The following is a 20071-nucleotide window of genomic DNA, read 5'->3' on the forward strand; positions in this document are numbered from 1 at the left end:
AGTCAGTTTGCTTACAAACCCACTATACAGTATTTATAGTGACAACTGACAATATAATAATAATAATAATAATGATGCCTTATACTTTGATGCGCTTTATCCCACACTTGGTTTGATAAGTTTCTAATGTAGCCACAGCTGCCCTGGGGCAGACTGATGCCTTCTTGCCCCTCTGACCACCACCAACCATTCACGCACCACTTTCACTCTAGGCAGTGTGGTCTTGCCTAAGGATTTATCTTACATGATTTAAAGATTTTAAACTTTACTATTGCCCATTTTAGCCTTAGGCACATTGAAATGTCTGATTGAATTTTCATAATTATGCTATATTCAACCCGCGACCCGGCCCCGGATAAAGCGGAAGAAGATGGATGGATGGATGGAACCAAAGTAACCCAATGATAAAAACAAACATTGTTAGTCATAGCAGTCATTCTGCAAATTAATGGTGAATGAGTTTATTGTGGGACTAGACACAAGATCAGAATCAGAATTACTTGTATTCATCCTCACTGGGAAATGATTTTGGTTACAGACCTGCAACCGACCAGTAGAAGAAAATAGATGTTTTAAACATAAGATCAAAAAATAATAAAATGGATAAATTAAATATAACTTTTTATATCAACCAAACCCCTGCTATCAACAAGTAAAGGTAACTTTAAAGGTGCACTATCCGTCCAGTTAAGGAGTTTGTATTGTCCCAAAAGTACTTGGTTTGTGGCATTCATACCCTCCACTAGTGCATCTTTAATTGGTGAGGATTTAATTTACCAGTATATCATTATGATTTTGCTGTTTAGATGTTCTGACAGACCTGTTTTATTGTGGAAAGGGGTAATTGTACTTATACATTTATCTAAAGAATGTTTTTATAAAGGTTTGTTCCAGGTTGTCTAGGTTCGTTTTAGGTTCCGTGAAAAATGATGGCTCAGTCGAAACATTTGTGTGGTGATTTTTATTTACACCCAGTCCCAAAAACAGTGGCAGAAAATTTACAGTGAGCAAATTATGTCAATCAAAAAAGTATATACAGGATCCAAAGACTTACAGCAGCAACAATAACAGGGTCTCTCAGTGACGGTGAGGTTCAGGGCTAGTGAGGCACCGACTCTTCCAGAGTCAGATTTGCGAACCCAAAATAACACCTTAAACAGGTCATTCTGGACCAAAAAGAGAAGCTGTGCAGGAGACTTGCATTCATTCCTCACTGTTTGTGTGCTGTACAGTCCAAGAGAGCCATGTGTAACAATACATCTGTTGGCACTATATTGTTGGGCGTAAGGTTACGTTCTGTTCAAATAATAAAGGCGGAGCCTCGTGTAAGTCGATGCCAGGATCTCCTATGAAATCTGTGGGCTCAGTGATTGGGTCATGAGGGAAGTAGGTGTCAATGTGTTGTTTTTACATCTGTCCACAGAGGGGCGCTGTAGTGCTGCTGTTGTCCCAGGTATAAGAGCCAGGTGAAGACAGATAGTTTGGAGGGGCTGATTTAACAGATTTTTGGCATATTTATATGAAATATTGACGTGTATTTTAATAACTGTGCAATAAAATGGAATAATTTAATTGGCCAATGGATTCACTGGATGATTCATTGTAGTATGATTCCTTCTCTTCCATCTCTCCCTCTTTGTGCTTTGTCCCAAACATCTGTCAAGAACATTACTTCAAACTTCATTGTATTATAAGTTTTGAGTGCAGGTATGTCTTTGCAATTCATAAATATACAGCTCGTTATTCCAATTTACCCAAGACACGTTTGTGTTTCTAATTATGTCCGCATGTCCTCCCCGTGTTACCGTGGCTTCTCTCCAGGTTCCTCCCACGTCCAAAGACATGCATGTGTGAGGCTAAATTGGCAACTCTAAACTGCCCCTTAATGTGAGAGTGAATGTTCCTCTGTGTGTTTATCTCTCTATGTTAACCCTGTGACGAGCTGGCCCCTGACCAGGGTGTGTCCTGCCTAAGGCCCAAAGTCACTGGGATATACTCCAGTTACCCACGACCCCAAAAGGGAACAAGCGGCAGAAAATTACTGAATGAAGAACGGTGACAATCTGCAATTTTGTATCTAAATTTTTCATCTTTTTACTGACTTAAAGTTATGAGTTTTATTACTATTAATCATTTTTACAACAACAAAAGTATATTGACATTGCAAAACAATTAATAAATAATGTATAATATACTTTTATTATCTGACATGACACACAGAACTTTGAGGAAAAGGTACAGCTGCATTTACACAAAAAAGGAAGAAAATAATTTGACAATATTTATGAAAGTAATAATAATAAGATTGATGTAAAGTGCACCTGAGCAAGCACTTCCAAATACGGTCAAAGGACAGTCATCATATTTCCTGTTTGAGGGAGGCAGGGAGCAGTGTTAGTGCCACCTACTGGTAGAAATACACTAATACATGTTTTTCACCAGCAAGAGACACAACCGTTTTAGTAAATATTGAACTGTCATTAGTATCTTGAGACAAAAGGTAGAGGTAGCACAGTAGACAAGGACATTTCTCAACACAAATTAGGCATATCATCGTGACCACTGACACATCTTATTCAGGCATATGACTTTTGTGTGAGTTTGGGCGGCCTCGTGCAGCGTTATGCCTGATTGGTGTATCAAAATGCCAGATATAGCCAGATATTTCTCTTTATTTTCTTTTAATCTCATGTAGAAAAATATTACCAGCTCATAAAGACAAATTGACATAAATACTATATATCATTATATTCAAGGCAGCATTTCGGCAGCATTCACGTCGCCAACGTAAGGAGGAATTGTTCATAGAAAAGGCTAAAACATGAATAAACCGAAGTCCAGTAAAAAAAAAACAACAACAAGGAGGCCAAAGGAAAGAGTGCAAATGTTGAAGTACCAGCAGGTGACAATCAGCGTTTGAAGTGGTGGAGGTCGATCTGAGAGCTACAGGTACATGCCGTTGATGAGGTAGTCGGACTCCTCGGTGGTCAGGGGCCGCGCCTTCTTCAGTTTGTGTCGGGCGAGTTTGAGACGACAGCCAATCATGAGGAGGAGCAGAGCCGTGATGATGATGCCAACAGCCAGAGGGAGGATGGCGCCTACATGCAGGAAAAGAAGAAGTGCAGGCGTGTAAGTCCATTTATCCACAATTATTATTACATTAGTGGTTCGTGAGCAAAGAGTACGAGCCTGATTCAGGCGCGGGATGATCGCCTTTGACGAGGGCTGGTCTGGAGATGGCCTTCTCACTTTCTGTTTGACTCTGGGACACTTTAGGAGCAGCTTGCACGAAAAGAAAACAATGAGCATCAGTATAAAAGTAACATTCAGTAACTGTAGCAGAAGATATACACGGTAAGTGTGTATTCTGGATAATATACTGTCTACGCTTTGAGTGCATTTTACTTTGACACATTTAGTAAAACAATCGCTTAATTTGTATTTGAATCCATTTTTTGTTAAATTTGAAAGTAAAAACATTGTAGTCATTTACCTATTTCTGTCTGTTTAGTCACTGGTGGAGCCACTGTCGCCGGTTTAAACGATGGAGCTGAAAGAATATAATAAAAACTGTAATACAGCGATGATAATGTGTTACACGTATCTTCAGCCTCGTCACAATCTTACATTTCTGGATGCACTCGCTGACACAGTCAGACTCCTGAAGGAAGTTGTTGTGGTTGCCCTGACAACCTCCGTACAGGAAGTGCTTGCACTGTCCGGCGTCGTGGTCGTAGTACCAGCGCGGGAACGTGCCTTTACACGGCCCCACGACTGGAGCTGAGGAGCACGGGTCTGAGAACGTGATCGAAAGAAGAGCTATCGCCTCAATATCATAATGTTTACAATGATTGGCAGTATGTCCACAGTCAAAGCACATACAAGAATTATAGTTACTCAAACGTGTACTCAAAAGTAAAAGCACTGATAATTTAAAACAAATCAATACTGAAAAATCACAACTACCACAAAAGAATAAGAAAGAATTCTTACTACCGTATTTTCCGGACTATACTTTTTTCATAGTTTTGGCCGGCGACTTAAACTTATATTTATACTTATATACTTATACTTATCCTCCAGAGTGGCTTATATGTGATATTATTTGTTATTTTCACAGTTGCAACCTTATTTCATACTCCAGTGCAACTTATATATGGTTTTTTCTTCTCTATTATGCATTTTTTGGCTGGTGCGACTTATAGTCCGGAAAATACGGTAATTAGAGTTAACGAATCCATATTTTACATATTTTAAAGGCCACCAAGGTTTCTGCTATCATAACTGACACACGTACTAGTGTTACAGCTCCTATAACCATAGTATTTATACAACTGCAATACACCAAAGCTAGTCTAGATACTGCTTATAATACAACTTTTAGAGTACTTTTCTTACTACATTCTTTACTTTATTAACTAAACCTACCGTTCTAATATTATCACAACTACAAGCCCTCCTACAATAACTTTCTGATAACTTTGTGGCAATGTTTTATTCGGTCACTTTTTAACTGATTAAACATGCTTTTTACTGTAAGATGACCTCCTGAGAATGCAGTGCAGTGTCAATGCGTTCAGAGCCTCTGCAAAAGGCCATGTTCAGAGTCAGGATCAGATGGCAGCGACCACAGAAGCCTTTTGTCCTAAACTCTTTGCTCTCCCATGAAACTCTATGAGGCAACTGCAGCGGGGCAAAGTATGAGCCCAGCTTTGCGCTCACCTGCAGGACGCCGTCTGTTTCAAAAGCCTCTCAAACAATAAACATGACACTTTGACCACGCTTTGATTGAACCTGTGTGCCATTTCTGTTTGCAGATTGGTATAGCGAGGTTCAATTCTTCTAGACGGCGCACAGTTTTGTACGAGCAGCTATCAACCTGTTTAAGAGAGAAACTTCAGCACCGCGAGCAGGGCGGGGCCAACAGCACTTTGGAGGCGGGTTCATTACTTCATTTAAGTTCTATTTTTACTCTTTTCTTGAATTAGCTGATTAAAAACGAACAAGGAATAAAACACTTCTACTATTTTACTCTGCTACAACTACTCGTCTAATTGTTGCTGTTTAATCAGAACCAGCGTGATATATTCATAGGAGCAAGTCATGAAGTCAAAACTAATTCTCATGAGGTATATATAAACAATGTTATATGTTTTTGTTAAACTATGTACCTTGATTAGTTGCGTCGTGTTCACCGTTGCCCTGTGGTGGGACAATGCTCTCCACAGTTTTCCTGTGTCCCGGCTGCTCCTCTGTGTCTGTGTGGGTCACTAAGCGACGCGGGCTGGGCACGTCCATGGAGTGGGTCACCGACTTTCTGCTGCCCTCAACTGAAAAAATAATAAGAAATAAATAAATGAGTCCATCTCGTCAGGGTCAGTTTGAACACTCGGACACAACATGAGCTTAAATTCACCAGATGTAATGAGCTACAGATGGACAATGAAACCGTAAAGATTGGGTCAGCGCACATTTTTCATATAAATCTTGTTGTTAAAAGTCCTTTCAGCAAACAACAATCGGGTTAAAGATGGTAAGAGTCAAGTTAAAGGAAGCGATCTCAATTGTACAGTTGAAGACGACACTTGGGACTCAATTCTTTCAAACAACAGGGAGTATAAAGGAGCCTGGGGTGACTTTATTCAGTTCAAAACCTTCAGTAAATATAATTTTACCCTATCAAGACTCCATAAAATGTGTATTTGCAAAAATGCATATGGTGGAAATGTCAAATCGCCACAGGTACTTTGATACATGCTCTGTGGGATCGGACTTTTCCGATGTGGAGGAAAGTGTTGGACTTCTTGGACACACTTTTTGGCTTTTCCTTTTTAAGATTAGACTTTTTACTCCTCACTGTTTTTATTTCACACTGTTATGTTTTTTGTGTGAGTTTAAAAACCAACAAAAAACAACAAAAGTGTAGTATATCAATTTGAAAAAAGACAACACACAACATTGTCTTAAGTCTATAAGAGTTACATTTTGTGAAACAAGCTGGTTGAATGGCACTAAACTAAAAAGGTGCTCACAGTTGGAGCAGAAGTCTTCGTCGGAGCGGTCGGGGCACTGCTGTTTCCCGTCGCAGGCGTACGTGATGTCGATACAGCAGCCGTCGTCACATTTGAACTGGTAGTTTGAGCAGTGACCCGTGCACACTATTCACACACAACAACACCTATTAGCCCCATGCTGAATAATGAAAATGTACATATATTTAAACTGACCTTCCGCCTGGTGTTTTGGAGCCACCACGGACACGGACACGTTGTCGGAGCTCTTCTGCCCCAGCGTGTCAGTCACCGTCATCTGAAAGGTGTAAACGCCTTCCAGGAGGCCGCTGACTTTCAACAGGCCCGGGTGAGTCGCCTGAGAACACATGTCAGCCTTTCAGTCACTGCATTTGACTTTTTACGCAAAGTTCCTATTATTTGTTCAAGGTTTTAGACTTTAATGCATATGTAGAGCTGAAGAAAAAAAGTCTTTAGGGTACAAAAGGGTCACAGTTTGATAATATGCACGTGGAAAATCCCCCTGGAACCAAAATAATTGTCGTAATAAAGCAAAACTAGCTAGAATCTAGAGTACAACCAATTGTAACTTAAAAAGAGTTATTATAAATTCACACACACTTTCTGCACCGTGTTAAGTATTATAATTTCACACACACTTTCTGCACCATGGCGAGTATAAAATATGCTGACTTTCTCAACTTCTTAGACCAGTGTAAACATTCTTATCTTATCATTCCAGGCGCTGAAAAAGAAAAGAACAATTTTACATTTTATCTGCCGGATAAGAGTTTCTCAAAAAGGTCATAAAATGCGCCCCTTATGGTATTATAAACAGCTCCATTTGTGCAGAGCAGATAATGGACAGAGGCAGGTGCACACATGTCATTAGTCTTATCTCATTGAACACCGCAAGGCATTATGGGTAAACACATGAGTAACCTGATGCTTAACTCTGTGATAATGACTTTTTAGAACACTGCACAGAGAGAGAGAGACAGGTGACCATTCAAACCACTGTGCCACTCTCGACCAAAAGATTGTTTTTGACCACACAATATGACTATGATTATTGAATTATAAACTCTGCAAAATGGAGAAAAACTGTAGTGTGTCTGTAATAAACTGTATAAAGTGACATGTCTGTGCTTTTGTGGGTCATTTCACATTTGTCTAAGACTTAAACCTCAACTAACTGTAATATTTAGACATAATATCGTCTGGATATTGTTATCGAGATGCTCAATATTTCCTGTCCGTACGTGAAACAAATGAATTCAGAGTAAATGTGCTTCCTGCGTTTGCGTCCACCAGTAAACCCTGTGTTTTACTTTTTCAACCTTTAAAAACCCCTGACGCCTCCAACCTCCTCTGCCCCAGGAAAACCATCAGCCTCTTAGAAGTACAAACATATACTCTTTGCACACATTTAGAACACGTGTAGTAGTGGGACTTTTTGTGCTAATTTTCCGTATCTTTATTACATTGATAGCAAGAATATTTGTAATTAAATAGTGCATAAATGTGTTTGTGAAGAGCACACTAGTCATGTTTAAATGTAATATATAAACATAGCCTTTTGTCAGGTCTCTCATTATTTCAAATTGTACTTGGTCTACTGCAGTGTACTCGGATAAAATATATTTATAGTATACTACATGTTAATACACTTCAAACACGTTACTTTGAAATGTACTTTCACAGAAATTCAACCTTTATTTGTATTGACTAAATGCACACACTGTAACATTACTAATATAGTGAGGTATTATATATACCACACTATACTTTAATGTAAACACATCACACATTCACTCACTTGCACCTCATTAGTCTGTTTTAATGACTGCACTGCTGACCTTCATGTTGATGGCCGTGTCTCCTCTGACCAGTGTCCACTCGTAGCGGTTGATCCCATGGTCGTCCACACTGTCCCTCCCGTCCAGGACAGCCCAGTCTGTGGGCAACTGGATCACCACGTCCTGCCCAGCATCACTGCGCGGGGGCTCGTCTTCTGCAGGGAAAGACAAGGCTATTCACCATTAAAAACCTCCTCTAAGATGGATCGTTTTTTAATAGGGTACATTAACCCATTTAGCATCTAAATGCAATATTCTTAGCTCATTTGTAGAAGTACATAAAGAGGTAATCATTAACTAACTGGACCTAGAACTACAAGCTTGGGAAATGTAAGGGAAAGTAACTGTTGAATCAAATGTGAACTTTTCTAGTCTAAATTGCTGTATTCCTGAAATGACTAGAACTAGAAATGTAACATTTCTGTTGACACTCTTAACATCTTGACTTTTGTGGTGCCCCTTGGCCTCAGAGAACAAAAAGCAGCTCTCACATGTTGACTTGAAGTGTTAGTCATAGGCCCAAAGTCTGAGTACTCCTGATTAAACAAACTATAGTTTGAGACTGAATAAGGAATAGAAGTTATAGAGACAAATGATTATACTTTTATATTCTTATTCTTATTATACTTTTATATTGGCTTAGTAATCTATAGAACATATGGTTAACTAGCCAGTATTTCCCTCTCAAAACATGACTGGTGCCTTCAATAAAATGGAGTCAGATCATGTTTTTTCATGTATTTGACCCAACCCTTTTCCTCTTGAGAGATTGTGATCAGGAGATACATCATGACTCCAAACATTAGCCACAGGTCTACATTTACTGACGATAGTCTTCATTATTTTGGTTGTTTTTGACTTGCCTTGTGGGTCTTCCTCATCCACCCCGGGCCTCCTGCGGGTCCCGGGGGGGTCGGTCAGAGCAGGCAAGTGTCCCCCCCGAGAGGTGTTCCTCCGGGTGAATGAAGAAAAGCCCTCTTTCTGGGCAAAGGAGCACACGTTTCTGCCCCTGTAGGTGCAGTTGAACAGAAAACATCCCAGGCCCTGCCTCGGGTCCTCCTGCACCACGGCCACGGTGCAGTGCGGCAGGGAGCAGCAGGCGTGCACGCAGTCCCTCCAGGTGTACACGGTGTCCGGGGCGAGCAGGAAGGTTGCGCCCTGGTCGATGGAGAGCTTAGTCCGGATGATGCGCGCCTCTGCGGTGTCGTAGTCCTCCACACAGGAGTCCGTGGCCTCGCTCTCTCGGTTATACGCCTGCCCCTGCTGCAGTTGCTTACGGAAATCATCCAAAAGCTCCTCCACGCCGGTGATTTTAGTCTTTAGATCTGAGATTTGAGAAGAGCGTGCGTCAGCTCTGGCCAGCGCGAGCAGGAGAGCGCAGGCCAGCGGCAGCAGCCGGTGATGCTGAAGCAGGGCCATTTTGTTTACGCAGTGAAGCAGCCTCCGCCTCCAGCGCGAGCCCCGCACAGCAGGGTGCTCACATGGGTGCTCACATGGGTGCTCACATGGGTGCTCAGGTGCACCGCCCACTCCAAAGGACGAAGGAGAATCCAGGGTGTTTACAGTGATCGAGCCGAGGCGACTCTTTCCCGCTGACGAATTTCACGCTGGAAATGTGAGGTTGTCATGGTGATGAGGAGGGTCTGGAGAGGGACTGCTGACGTCACGTGGACCCCTCATTTCTCTTAAGTGAAATGAAGGTCCAACTGACGCTTCTAAAGCACAGAGTGTTTTGCATTGTCAATCCGTTTTGTTTTGTTCAGTCTCTGAAAGAAGGAACACTTTGTTGTGAGATTTTTATTGGACACAAAGAGACACAAAAGTCTTGACGCCAGTTACAAAACAAATGCACACATTTCTCCTCCAAAAAACACAAAGTGGTTAAAATGTAAAGGCTCCTCCATAATTAATATATTTGCAGTACATGCTGTGATTCAAAATATTCAAAATGACTGCAAGATACAACAAAAGACATAATGTTTGGTAAAATGGCATAAACATTAATATCCCCAATTACTTGACATGATTTTGACACTTTACAAATATCCATTCCATACAAATGGATGTTCACAAGTTCTTAAGACCATATAATCAATACATTATCAATAAACAGAAATTTTGTTCACATGACGCAAAATATTTACACAATAATGCAAATAAATGTATTTGCCGTGTGCATGTGTGACAAAATTAAATAATCTGTAAAGAAAAGACTATTGAGATCCTTCAGGTTAAATAAAATTAAATAATGTAGTGATAGGAAAATGATACAACCCATCAGCCATAACATTATGACTACAGGCCGAATATCACTCGTTGGATGGGTTTGGTAGAATATATAAGGTGGAAAGGGTACACTTGAACAACAGGTAATGCATGTGGAGGGATAAATGAAGTTAATAGTTGTTTGAAAATAAAGGTAGTCATAATGTTATGCTGAGCACTATGTATAGTTTGAATGTAGTAAATCATATCTCAGGCTTGTCAAATTCTGTCAGTCACACAGCTTTTGTAAACATTTTGTAAAGACATGTTTGTGCTGTCACTAAATATATTTCTGTAACAAGAATCTGCCATAACAAAAATACATCATCACTTTGATTATTCTTAAAATGACCTTTTCCTTTGGACATTGATAGACTCCAAAACCGTGGTTCTCAGTTGGGAGGCCAGAGAGACAAGCCAGTCCTCTGAATGTGTTCTTTTCAGGTTGTCTCACATTAGTATTGAGGTAAAGAGGAGAGAGTGAGCTGCTCCGAGGGTCCCCGCACTGTAAGGCTTCAGGTGGGCTTCTGTCTGTGCTCTGTGATGGCCTTCCACAGTCTGCACAGGATCCCTCCTCTGAGAAATAAAAGCACATTGTGTGGGCTTATATGATTTCTTACCACTAGAGAGCGCAATTTACAAACTTACAAACAGAAAAACCTCAACATCCTTGATTAGGGTGAATTTATATTTATGGTATCTATCTATAATCTCAAAATGTTTTTCATTTCTTAAGTCATAAATAAATGTTTTAATTGTTCATTTTTTCCTGAAACTGCTCAAATTAAATTGAAAAAAGCAGGGTATAATTCAACATCTGTTTAAGAAAAATGTGCTTATTTACCTGAGGCTTAAACTCTTCAGATCCTCTCTCGTCACATCATAGAGGATGTCATTCAGTGTGTACTGCTCAGTCACGATCTACAACAGAAACGGCACAAAATAAGTTGTAGTAAAATATCTATTGTGTACAAGATTTCAAAATAAAAGCGTGTCCCACTTTGTCTATTGAGTCTTGGTCGGACCCGGAGAGCCGCAGCCATTTGGTCAACTCTGTGTCTTGTTGTGGCTCTGTGGTGTGGCTCTTTGGACCCTCCAGAGTGGGTGAGGATGTGGGCATGTCTGAAACAGCAAGAATTTTATTTTCTAAACCACATCCTGTTGTACCTGCGAAACCGCAAACCCCACAATTCAACTCTATTGCTGAAAGATGATTTTCCGCCGCAACAAGTTTCCTGCTTTCTAATAAAAAGCTTTAATGGAAGGATTCAGTTAATGTATTTGAAAATATAAAAGAACCAACTTGTTTTCATATTCAGTCATTTGATAACATTGTTTCTTGAGATATTTTGTATATCTCAATGTTATACATAATATATATATAAAAAATGTATTACTGAGCATGAACATACACATACAGTGGTGTGAAAAAGTGTTTGCCCCCTTCCCAATTCCCCCCCGCATGTTTTTACATTTAAATGTTTCAGATCAAACTAATTTAAACTAATTAAACAACAACACAAGTAAACACAAAATTCAGTTTTTAATTAAGGCTTTTAATGATTCAGGGAAAACAAAATCCAAACCTACCTGGCCCTGTGTGACAAACGTTATCTTCGCCCAAACCAAATGACTACCGGTAGTTAAGCAACCCTTAGCAGCAACGACCGCAATCAAGCGTTTGTGATGACTTGCAATGAGTCGATTACAGCGCTGTGGAGGGACTTTGACCCACTCATCTGTGCAGGATTGTTGTAACTCAGCCTGAACTGCTTTTTTAAAAGGTCATGCCACAGCATCTCAATAGAATTCAGGTCAGGACTTTAACTAGGCCGCTCTATAGTCTTCATTCTGTTTTTCTTCAGTCATTCAGAGGTGCACTTGCTGGTGTTTTGGATCATTGTCCCGCTTCTGAACCCAAGCTTCCAGGTCCTGAAGCAGCAGAACAGACCATTACACCACCAAATTTTACTGTTGGAATGTTCTTTTTCTGAACTGCGGTGTTATTTTTACACCAGATGTCATGGGACACACAATTTCCAAAAAGTTATTTTATTTTTTATGTTCCCAAAAGTCTTGGGGATCATGAAGATGTTTTCGAGCAAAATTGAGAGGAGCCTTAATGCTCTTGCTCAGCAGTGGTTTTCGTCTTGGAACTCTGCCACGCAGGCTTCATTTGCCCATTGTCTTTTTTATGGTGGAGTCATGAACATTGACCTTAACTGAGGCAAGTGAGGCCTGCAGGTGTTTGGATGTTGTTTTGGCGACTTTTGCGACCTCTTGGATGAGCCGTTACTGTGCTCTTGGTTTAATTTTGGTCTACTCAAACACTTTAAAACCTTTTCCAGACTGATTATGCTCAATAACTTTATTTCTCATTTGTTCCTGGACTTTTTTGGCTCTCAGTATGATGTCTAACTTTGAAGGGTCTTCCGGTCTACTTCTACTTCACTTTGTCAGGCTGGTCTTATTAAGAGATTTCTTGATTGAGGACAGGGAAGGCTAGAGAAATTGAACTTGGGTGTGATAAGAGGGGTCAAACTCTTTCACACAGGGCCATATCGATTTGGATTTAGTTTTCCCTTTATAGTTTCCTTGTGTTGTCTTTGACTTATATTTAATTTTGTTTGATGATTTGAAACATTAAAATGTGACAAACATCCCCAAAAAAAAGGAACTCAGGGAGTGGGCCAACACTTTTTCCCACCACTGTTTAAGCTGTATGCATGGTAACAACTAGTGTTAATACGTAGTATTAAGGGGGGGAACAAAAATCATATTAAAAAGATATACCTATATATTTACAAATTAATATAAAATATAACTATATATAGTTTTGTGTGTACAGAAGCGGTTCACCTGTGGGCTCGGCTCTCAGCCTCAGGAGCCGTATCTCCTGCTCTCGCTCGTCCAGCACTTGTTGAAGAATGGCCTGGTATTCTCTCTCCTTCTCCAATAACTGCTCCAACAACCTGTGCAAAACATTTTCAGCTCGTGAACTTTGGCCAATCCATGCCTGCATTACCTACACGAGAAAAACCTGATGAAATAAGGTAAAAGGAAGGTGGATGACTCTTGACCATGAATTTGCAAACAATGTCTATGTCTTTGTAACTTCACAGGTTCTACAGGTGATGGCAGAGTTGCATTTTGTTATCCAGCACGACATTATCATGTACTCCATGTCAAAAAGCATTACAAGATAAATTGCAATCAGATTGAAATTGCAATTTGAATGGATGCAATTGGCAAATCGCAAAGGTTGCAACTTTGAAGAACACAATGTTTTATTCTGCTAAAAAACAGCTAACCCTCTAGTTAAGATCTTTCTAAACTCACATGTGATTATTTTATTTTTGTCAGTTTACAGGCCAATGTCAGTCTGTTTGTCAGTTCTCCTGGATGCGTTTAAAATACAGAATCCTTTTATCAAAATAGAAACTGCAAATGCAATTGCTATAAAAATGAGATATTAGATATTTTCCCCAAATGGGAATAAAGCATGTTCTTATCATGTGAAGGAGACTTGATTTACCGGTTGGTCTCGAGCTTCATTCTCCCCAGCTCCATGCTAACAGAGCGCTGGGCAGCATGAGACTCATGTGACACGGTGGAGCTGAGCGTGCTGACCCCCGAAGTGACCACGGTGTCGTCGTTAGGGGGGATGGTGTCGTCGTTAGGGGCGACAGGACCGGTCTGGCTCTGGTGGGCCTGGGGCTGGCCTGGTTCAGGATCATCATCTACATCGTCTTGATCAGCGTGGTCACTCTCTGAGGCCAGGCTGAAGTGAGGCCTCAGCTCTGATGGACAGGAAAAAATACTTTTACTAACATGTACTGTATTTATTAAGGGTTTTATGCCCATATATTTATTTATCAGTTTGAAAAAGGTGACATCTAAAGTATTACAGTCAATGCACATCAATGTACTTCATTCATTTTTGACAACACAATACTCTAAGCGTCCATATTCATCTGTACTTGTATGTATCACAGTACATATACACTGTAGTAGCCTATATTGTGTATTTTTCTTTTAATTTACTTGCACTAATAAAGTTATTTTTCTTTTACTGTTCTGTTTGTTCTTTGTTAATAATATATTCTTTTAGCAACAGCGACCCAGTAATTTTTTCATCTCTTTCATCTTCAGATACAATAAATAATTTACAGACACAATTAAAAAAATAATTGAATAACTTCTTAGTTTTAGGGTAAAAAGTTGAAATAAATTGCTTTAATAACTTATGCTTGTATGAGTATCATGCACCTCCAGTGCTTTTCCCTGACCAGAGGATATTGCGGTCTGTTCTCCACAGACCCATATTGAGCTGCTAATGCATTTATCCCGCTTTGCCCCGGGGCCTGCAGTTTACCTGGCACTAGGATCGTGATGGCGGTCTGCACAGCTTTACGGATGATGTTGTCCAGAGCAAACATCCAGTGAGGCTTGATGTTGTGGTTTCTCAACACTTTGTTCACCTAAATATAAGAAGAATGTGCATTAAAAAAGCTATAAACATAAAAAGTATATAATCGAGGTATAGCTAGTTCATTGTTTTTTGTAGATTATTACATAAAATATAAACAAATATTAGGCCATTATTAATAACAGCTAAATGAGCACATATTATACAGTACTTTATATCAAAGGTAGTAATGGGTAGTGAGGACGTGGTAGTAATGTTGCTTTTACTCATTAACTTTTACTTCTTCCTTTCCTGATAACAATTTATGACGTATTAGTTTATTTGTTGTATTATATCCGACCAAAGGAGGCGCCATGGATTTATTTGTTGTGAACAGCTTCCCAAAGGCAGTTGTCTTATGCCATCTTCCAACACACTTCAGAGCACTTTACTGCCAATAGTTTGAGTCTTATATCAGATAAGATCAGAGTGTGGCAGATGTAAACATTTCAACCAAGTAAATTACAATGTCATTTAAATGTACAATGCCCTCCGGAAACTTACAGCATCCTGAAAGCCAAACAGAACCACCTGCAGCTGGCTGATGGCAGTGCTGTCAAAATCCAGTTCTAGTTTGAGCTGAGACAATGTGTTGGCAATGATTTTCCTTTCCGCCATCCGCACGAAATCTGCCAAACTGGACACCAGCGTGGAGATGTTCTGTGGCTTTAGTTTAGTTTCCTCAGACCCCTACAAAAGACACATCTTAATTCATTGAATAAAATGTACTATTTTGTATCTTTTTGTCTGTCTTTATACTATATTAACCTGTGTCAGAGCGTCCATGAGGTTTGCGACCACTTTGTCCTGGTCTTCTGTTAAAATGCGGTGCAGCGTGGCTCTTCTCTCACTGTCCTTTCGAAGAAGGAAGAAGCCCGAGTCTTTTTCATCTGGAGAGGGAGGAGCGCTGTGGTCCTCAAAGTTCTCCACTGGAATGCTGCAGGAATTAGAGCAAATAACCATATGGCAAAATATGTAGTGTTAAATATCCTGATAAGACGAAAGTAGTAAATGAAAAATAGTAATTGATGATGATAAGACTTGATGATTAACAATGATGAGGGCATTATTTATTTACTGTATTTAAAAAGTGATTGTGATTGCAAACATTGTGCGTGAATAAAAGCTTGAAAGAGGTTTTTGTACTAATGCGTTACGAATTTGTAGCAGTATCAATTTGGGAGCAACTTTGCGAGATAATCCATCCCACCTCACGGGTGTGGCATATCGAGGTGCTGAACAGACAGCAAGCAGCATGAATATTGCACAGGTGTGCCTTAGGCTGACCACAAAAAAGGACACCCTGAAATGTTCAGTTTTATCACACAGCACAAGCCACAGATGTCTCAAGTGATGAGGGAGAAGGGAGAGTGCGATTGGTGTGCTGACTGCAGGAATGTCCGCCAGAGCATGGTCAGAGAGAATGTTCACATCTCTGAGCCGTCTCCAAAGGTGTTACATCCAACCTGCCTCACAACCGCAGACCATGTGTAACTGCACCAGGCCAGGACCTCCACATCTGACATGTTCATGTTCAAGATCGTCGGAGACCAGCCAGACAGCTGCTGCAGCAATCGGTCTGCATAATCTAAGAATTTATGCACAAACTCTCAGGCTTTTTGACTTGAGTGGCCAAATGGTCACATTCAATAGCGTCTGGCGCGTTGGAGAGGTGTTCTCTTCACGGATGAATCCCAGTTTTCACTATCCATGGCAGATGGCAGACTGCGTGTGTGGTTTTGGGTGGGTGAGCAGTTTACTGACGTCGGTGTTGTGGCCCATGGTGGTGGTGGGGTTATGTTATGGGCAGGGAATTAGACATACACCAGATGCTATTCCTTAACACATAGAGAACACAATTCAACTTAGAATATGAAACGACACAAAAATATCAGACATTTGTATGGCATGCATGGGAGAAAACGCGGGGACTGTGTCAGCCAAGCCGTTGTAAGGAGCCTGGCTGACCCTCCTGCGTCTCACCCCCGCGTCTCACACCGTTTTTTCCCATGCTGGTTGGTTTTATTAGATATTCTGGAATAGACGGGTCACATTTCTCATTGGTCAGCCTCACATCAAGGCACTTGGTATTTTTCCGTAGAGATAAAGCCTGCAAGGGGGGGTGCAACTCCCCCCCCGGGGCAACATTCTTTGGCCCATCTTTACGACCCCTTCACAAACAAATGCAGTTTGTCACACACCCGTTCTTCTCTTAGACTAATGATGCAGATAAAATATCACTATTATGCAGATAAAATACATCACAGAAATATAATCATATATTCACATTTTATCACAGTTATGGGCAGGCGTATGTTATGGTAGGATAATGTAGGTACACTAACTTCACAGTAAACAGATGAAAAAAGAGATGGCCTATGGTATGGACAACAAACACAAGTGCATTTTATTGATGCCATTGTGAACGCCCTGACAAGATCCTGAGGCCCATCATTGATCATTCATCCACTACCATCACCTCATGCTGCAGCGCGATAATGCACAGGCCCAGGCAAGGATCTGTACACAATTCCTGGAAGCTGAAAACATCCCAGTTCTTGCATGTTCTATACTCAGCGGACATGTCATTCATTGAGCATGGATCAGAATATACGGAAACCTGTTCCAGTTACTGACAATATCCAGCAACCTCACACAGCCATCGAAGAAAAGTGGACCAACATTCCACGATCAACAACCTGATCAACTCTATGTGAAGGAGATGTGTTGCAGTGAGAGGCAAATGTTGGTAACACCAGATAATGATTGGTTTTCTGACTTCCCCCCTATAAAGCAAATCTGAATATTTTCTAGTGGTCTTTTATTGTGGCAGGCCGAATGCCGGGCTCAGACAGCACACGGTCCAGCTACCATTGCTGTCCCTGTGCGGTCTGTTTGCAGTGTGCCACTCACTGCAGTGCTGTTACTGTCACAGTGTCAGTGCCGAACTCGCCACACCACCAGTTCATGTGATAAATAGTGTACTGGTAAACAAAGCACTATTTACTCACGGGTTTGGATTGTGTTCACTTAATTTCCTTTTCATATTGATTTTTCTTCAAACAATGGCTAAGCCCGGAAGTTTTATTTCGATTTATCCCTCGTTGATTTTGGAAAAACACCAGATGCATCTTGAAATGTTACACCTGTGAGGTGGGATCGATTATCTTGGCTCACTAACATACATTTTGACAGCTTTGTGAACAATATTTTAGCGAAATTGATCTTTTGTGTTTAGAAGATTCAGCTCATGAAAATGAAAAAAACCTGTAGCAGTATTAACAGTTCTATAATGGCAGAGACAGGGGGCATTAACATGACCATAAAAGAACAACAGGAGAAGGAACAGCAGCAGACAAGAGGGACTGGGACCAAATTAGAGCCAAGTGTTTCATTTTGCTTTAGTTTTTAACCGTGTGTTTTGTGTTTTGCGTCATGAGACAGAAGTGAAGCCCTCTCCTTCTTTGCTCACCTCAGGAACAAGGAGCGCGGCCCCTTCACTTCCCTCTCGCTCAGGCACTTGCCACTGGATTTGAAGTTGAAGGGGTTGGTGTGGAGGTCGTTGTCAGGAGAAACGGAGCCGTATTCACTGCTGCTGCTTGTGTCCTCCACCACCACAGGGACCGGAAGAGAGATGCTCCGGAGGTACTCTGAAGCATCGCAAGTACAATTCAAAACAATTTAGAACAAGTACACTTAGGACAAGATGTTTTAAATGCATAAGATTTTTGTTGTTGTTTGTCATAATATTTGTAACATGGATTGTGTGTCCTGTATGTAAATATATTAAAATCAAATATTTATTTTACTCATGATAATAAATGCATACCGTATTTAATTTGTTGCAAAATGTACTTTGGACACAAACTTAACTTTTCCTACTAGCTCTCAGTAATCTTGAAAAGTAGAATGAGTTCTTACATTTGGGTCGCTAGAACCACTGGCTATATCCACTTTGTAAAAGAAAAGGGCTCTCTAGTCACCTTATTCCAAAAGCCCGTTTGGGCGCAGCTATTGCAATTAAATAAAATATATGTACAACAACAGGATCAGAACTATAGTGCAATCTGGCAGTGCAAAACACTGGCTAGGAGGTATTTACATGAATATTAAAGTGACAAGTGTGATTAAGGTGCTATGAAGTGTTCATGAGCAGAGGGAAAGGAACTGTTCTTGTGGTGGGAGGTTCTGGTCCGGATGGACCGTAGCCTCCTGGGTGCAGTTGTGATTGCATTAACATTTTTAAACCAGTAAAAGCACATATTACATCTGTTAACTTCAGCAGTAGTAGAGTAGAAAAGCAGAACATGATTTGACAATTCTATGAAAAGCCTTGAAATACAATGTTGTGTAATGTTTCTTGGAACAGGTTATATGCAAAACAGTTGAAAACTGGTCTGTAGTTGTCTGAACAAATCGAAAGCACCTTACCTAACCCAGAAGATGGCGCTGCAAGGACAAGAAATACAAACACATGTCAGCAAAAACAGCACTTCCCACAACAGTTTCTGTAATCATGACACAAGCATTTCCATGGAATCCAGCTCTCTCATTCTTAAACCAGGGAACATGCGTATTATGTTTGACATTTGAACAAAGGAGTTCAGATTTTAGAACAAACAAAAGGAGGCCTGATCTACTGGTTTTGGCACATAATGGATGGGAGGAGCAATCCTACAATATCTAATTTTAGTGTTGCGATTATTGTAAGAAGCAACATCAATGATATTTTCCTCTATAAGAGCAACTTTATGAAATAAAAACATATATATTCATAATAATTAAGCAATATTAATGTGGCATAAACAGCCAGATTGAGATGACTTTATTTGACTTCTAACGATTATTATTATTTATTGTTTTTAAAATGTTAATTGATCAATGTCATATCAGAAATAGGCTGAATTAGTACTTTCATTAAATAGTGATTATATGGAACACAGTAAAACCATCATAAAAATAGCAGCAGCAATATCTAATGTAAACACAATCTATACTCATATGTTCTCTATTACACCGCTTTTCCTTCTTTTCCCTATACTTCCTTATATATATATTTGCCCAATGGAGGAACATTCGACCTGGTAAACTCACCGCTCAGGCTGCTCTTGCTCTTCTTTTTGCGGCTGGTGACGGTGAGGAATTGGTCCGTGAGCAGATCTGTGGCTGTGGCGCGTCGATCCGGGTCGGGCTCAAAGCAGCGCAGGATGAAGGCCTTGGCCTCCTTTGACATGGACTCGGGGATCTCCGGGTGGATCTTAAACATGCCCACCTGCACACAGGGTTGTATAAAATGATACATCTGATTTACTTCTATCATCACATTTATTCTGTCTTGATTTTTTTGTTGTTGTACCTTTTCTAAAGTGTGTAGCATATTCATTTATTATTTATTACAATATAAATTACACTTAATTAAATTAATGGCTCTCGCCTTCCCACACGACAGTGTTTTGATTGCGATTGCC

General features: G+C 40.3%; 2 protein-coding genes across 5 annotated transcripts in view; both read right to left on the minus strand.

Annotated features, from left to right (window-relative positions):
- Positions 1-2342: 2342 nt before the first annotated feature.
- lrp11 (low density lipoprotein receptor-related protein 11) lies at positions 2343-9344 on the minus strand. The gene is made up of 9 exons (XM_072445109.1): positions 8734-9344; positions 7871-8025; positions 6228-6369; positions 6033-6158; positions 5172-5330; positions 3628-3795; positions 3494-3550; positions 3190-3282; positions 2343-3098 (listed from the first exon to the last, which is right to left on the minus strand). The coding sequence occupies exons 1-9, from the start codon at positions 9287-9289 to the stop codon at positions 2944-2946; spliced, it is 1611 nt and encodes a 536-aa protein (XP_072301210.1). The 5' UTR covers positions 9290-9344; the 3' UTR covers positions 2343-2943.
- Positions 9345-9652: 308 nt separating this feature from the next.
- map3k5 (mitogen-activated protein kinase kinase kinase 5) overlaps positions 9653-20071 on the minus strand; it is a 76837-nt gene continuing 66418 nt past the window's right edge. For 2 of the 4 annotated variants that reach the window (XM_072445133.1, XM_072445123.1), the window contains 10 exons: positions 19678-19875; positions 18076-18251; positions 15372-15540; positions 15108-15293; positions 14511-14616; positions 13671-13935; positions 12995-13107; positions 11136-11257; positions 10980-11056; positions 9653-10711 (listed from right to left, as the gene is read on the minus strand). In XM_072445133.1, the coding sequence (XP_072301234.1) occupies positions 10651-10711; positions 10980-11056; positions 11136-11257; positions 12995-13107; positions 13671-13935; positions 14511-14616; positions 15108-15293; positions 15372-15540; positions 18076-18251; positions 19678-19875 (1473 nt within the window). In that variant the 3' untranslated portion in view covers positions 9653-10650. Of the gene's footprint in view, positions 10712-10979; positions 11057-11135; positions 11258-12994; positions 13108-13670; positions 13936-14510; positions 14617-15107; positions 15294-15371; positions 15541-18075; positions 18254-19034; positions 19053-19677; positions 19876-20071 lie in introns of all 4 variants that reach the window. The other 2 variants (XM_072445141.1, XM_072445150.1) reach the window with 2 other exon arrangements.

Source organism: Eucyclogobius newberryi, unplaced genomic scaffold (assembly GCF_026437365.1).
Source record: "Eucyclogobius newberryi isolate DKJ021-1_F unplaced genomic scaffold, fEucNew1.0.hap1 SCAF_1, whole genome shotgun sequence".
In the NCBI taxonomy this organism is placed as follows: domain Eukaryota; kingdom Metazoa; phylum Chordata; class Actinopteri; order Gobiiformes; family Gobiidae; genus Eucyclogobius; species Eucyclogobius newberryi.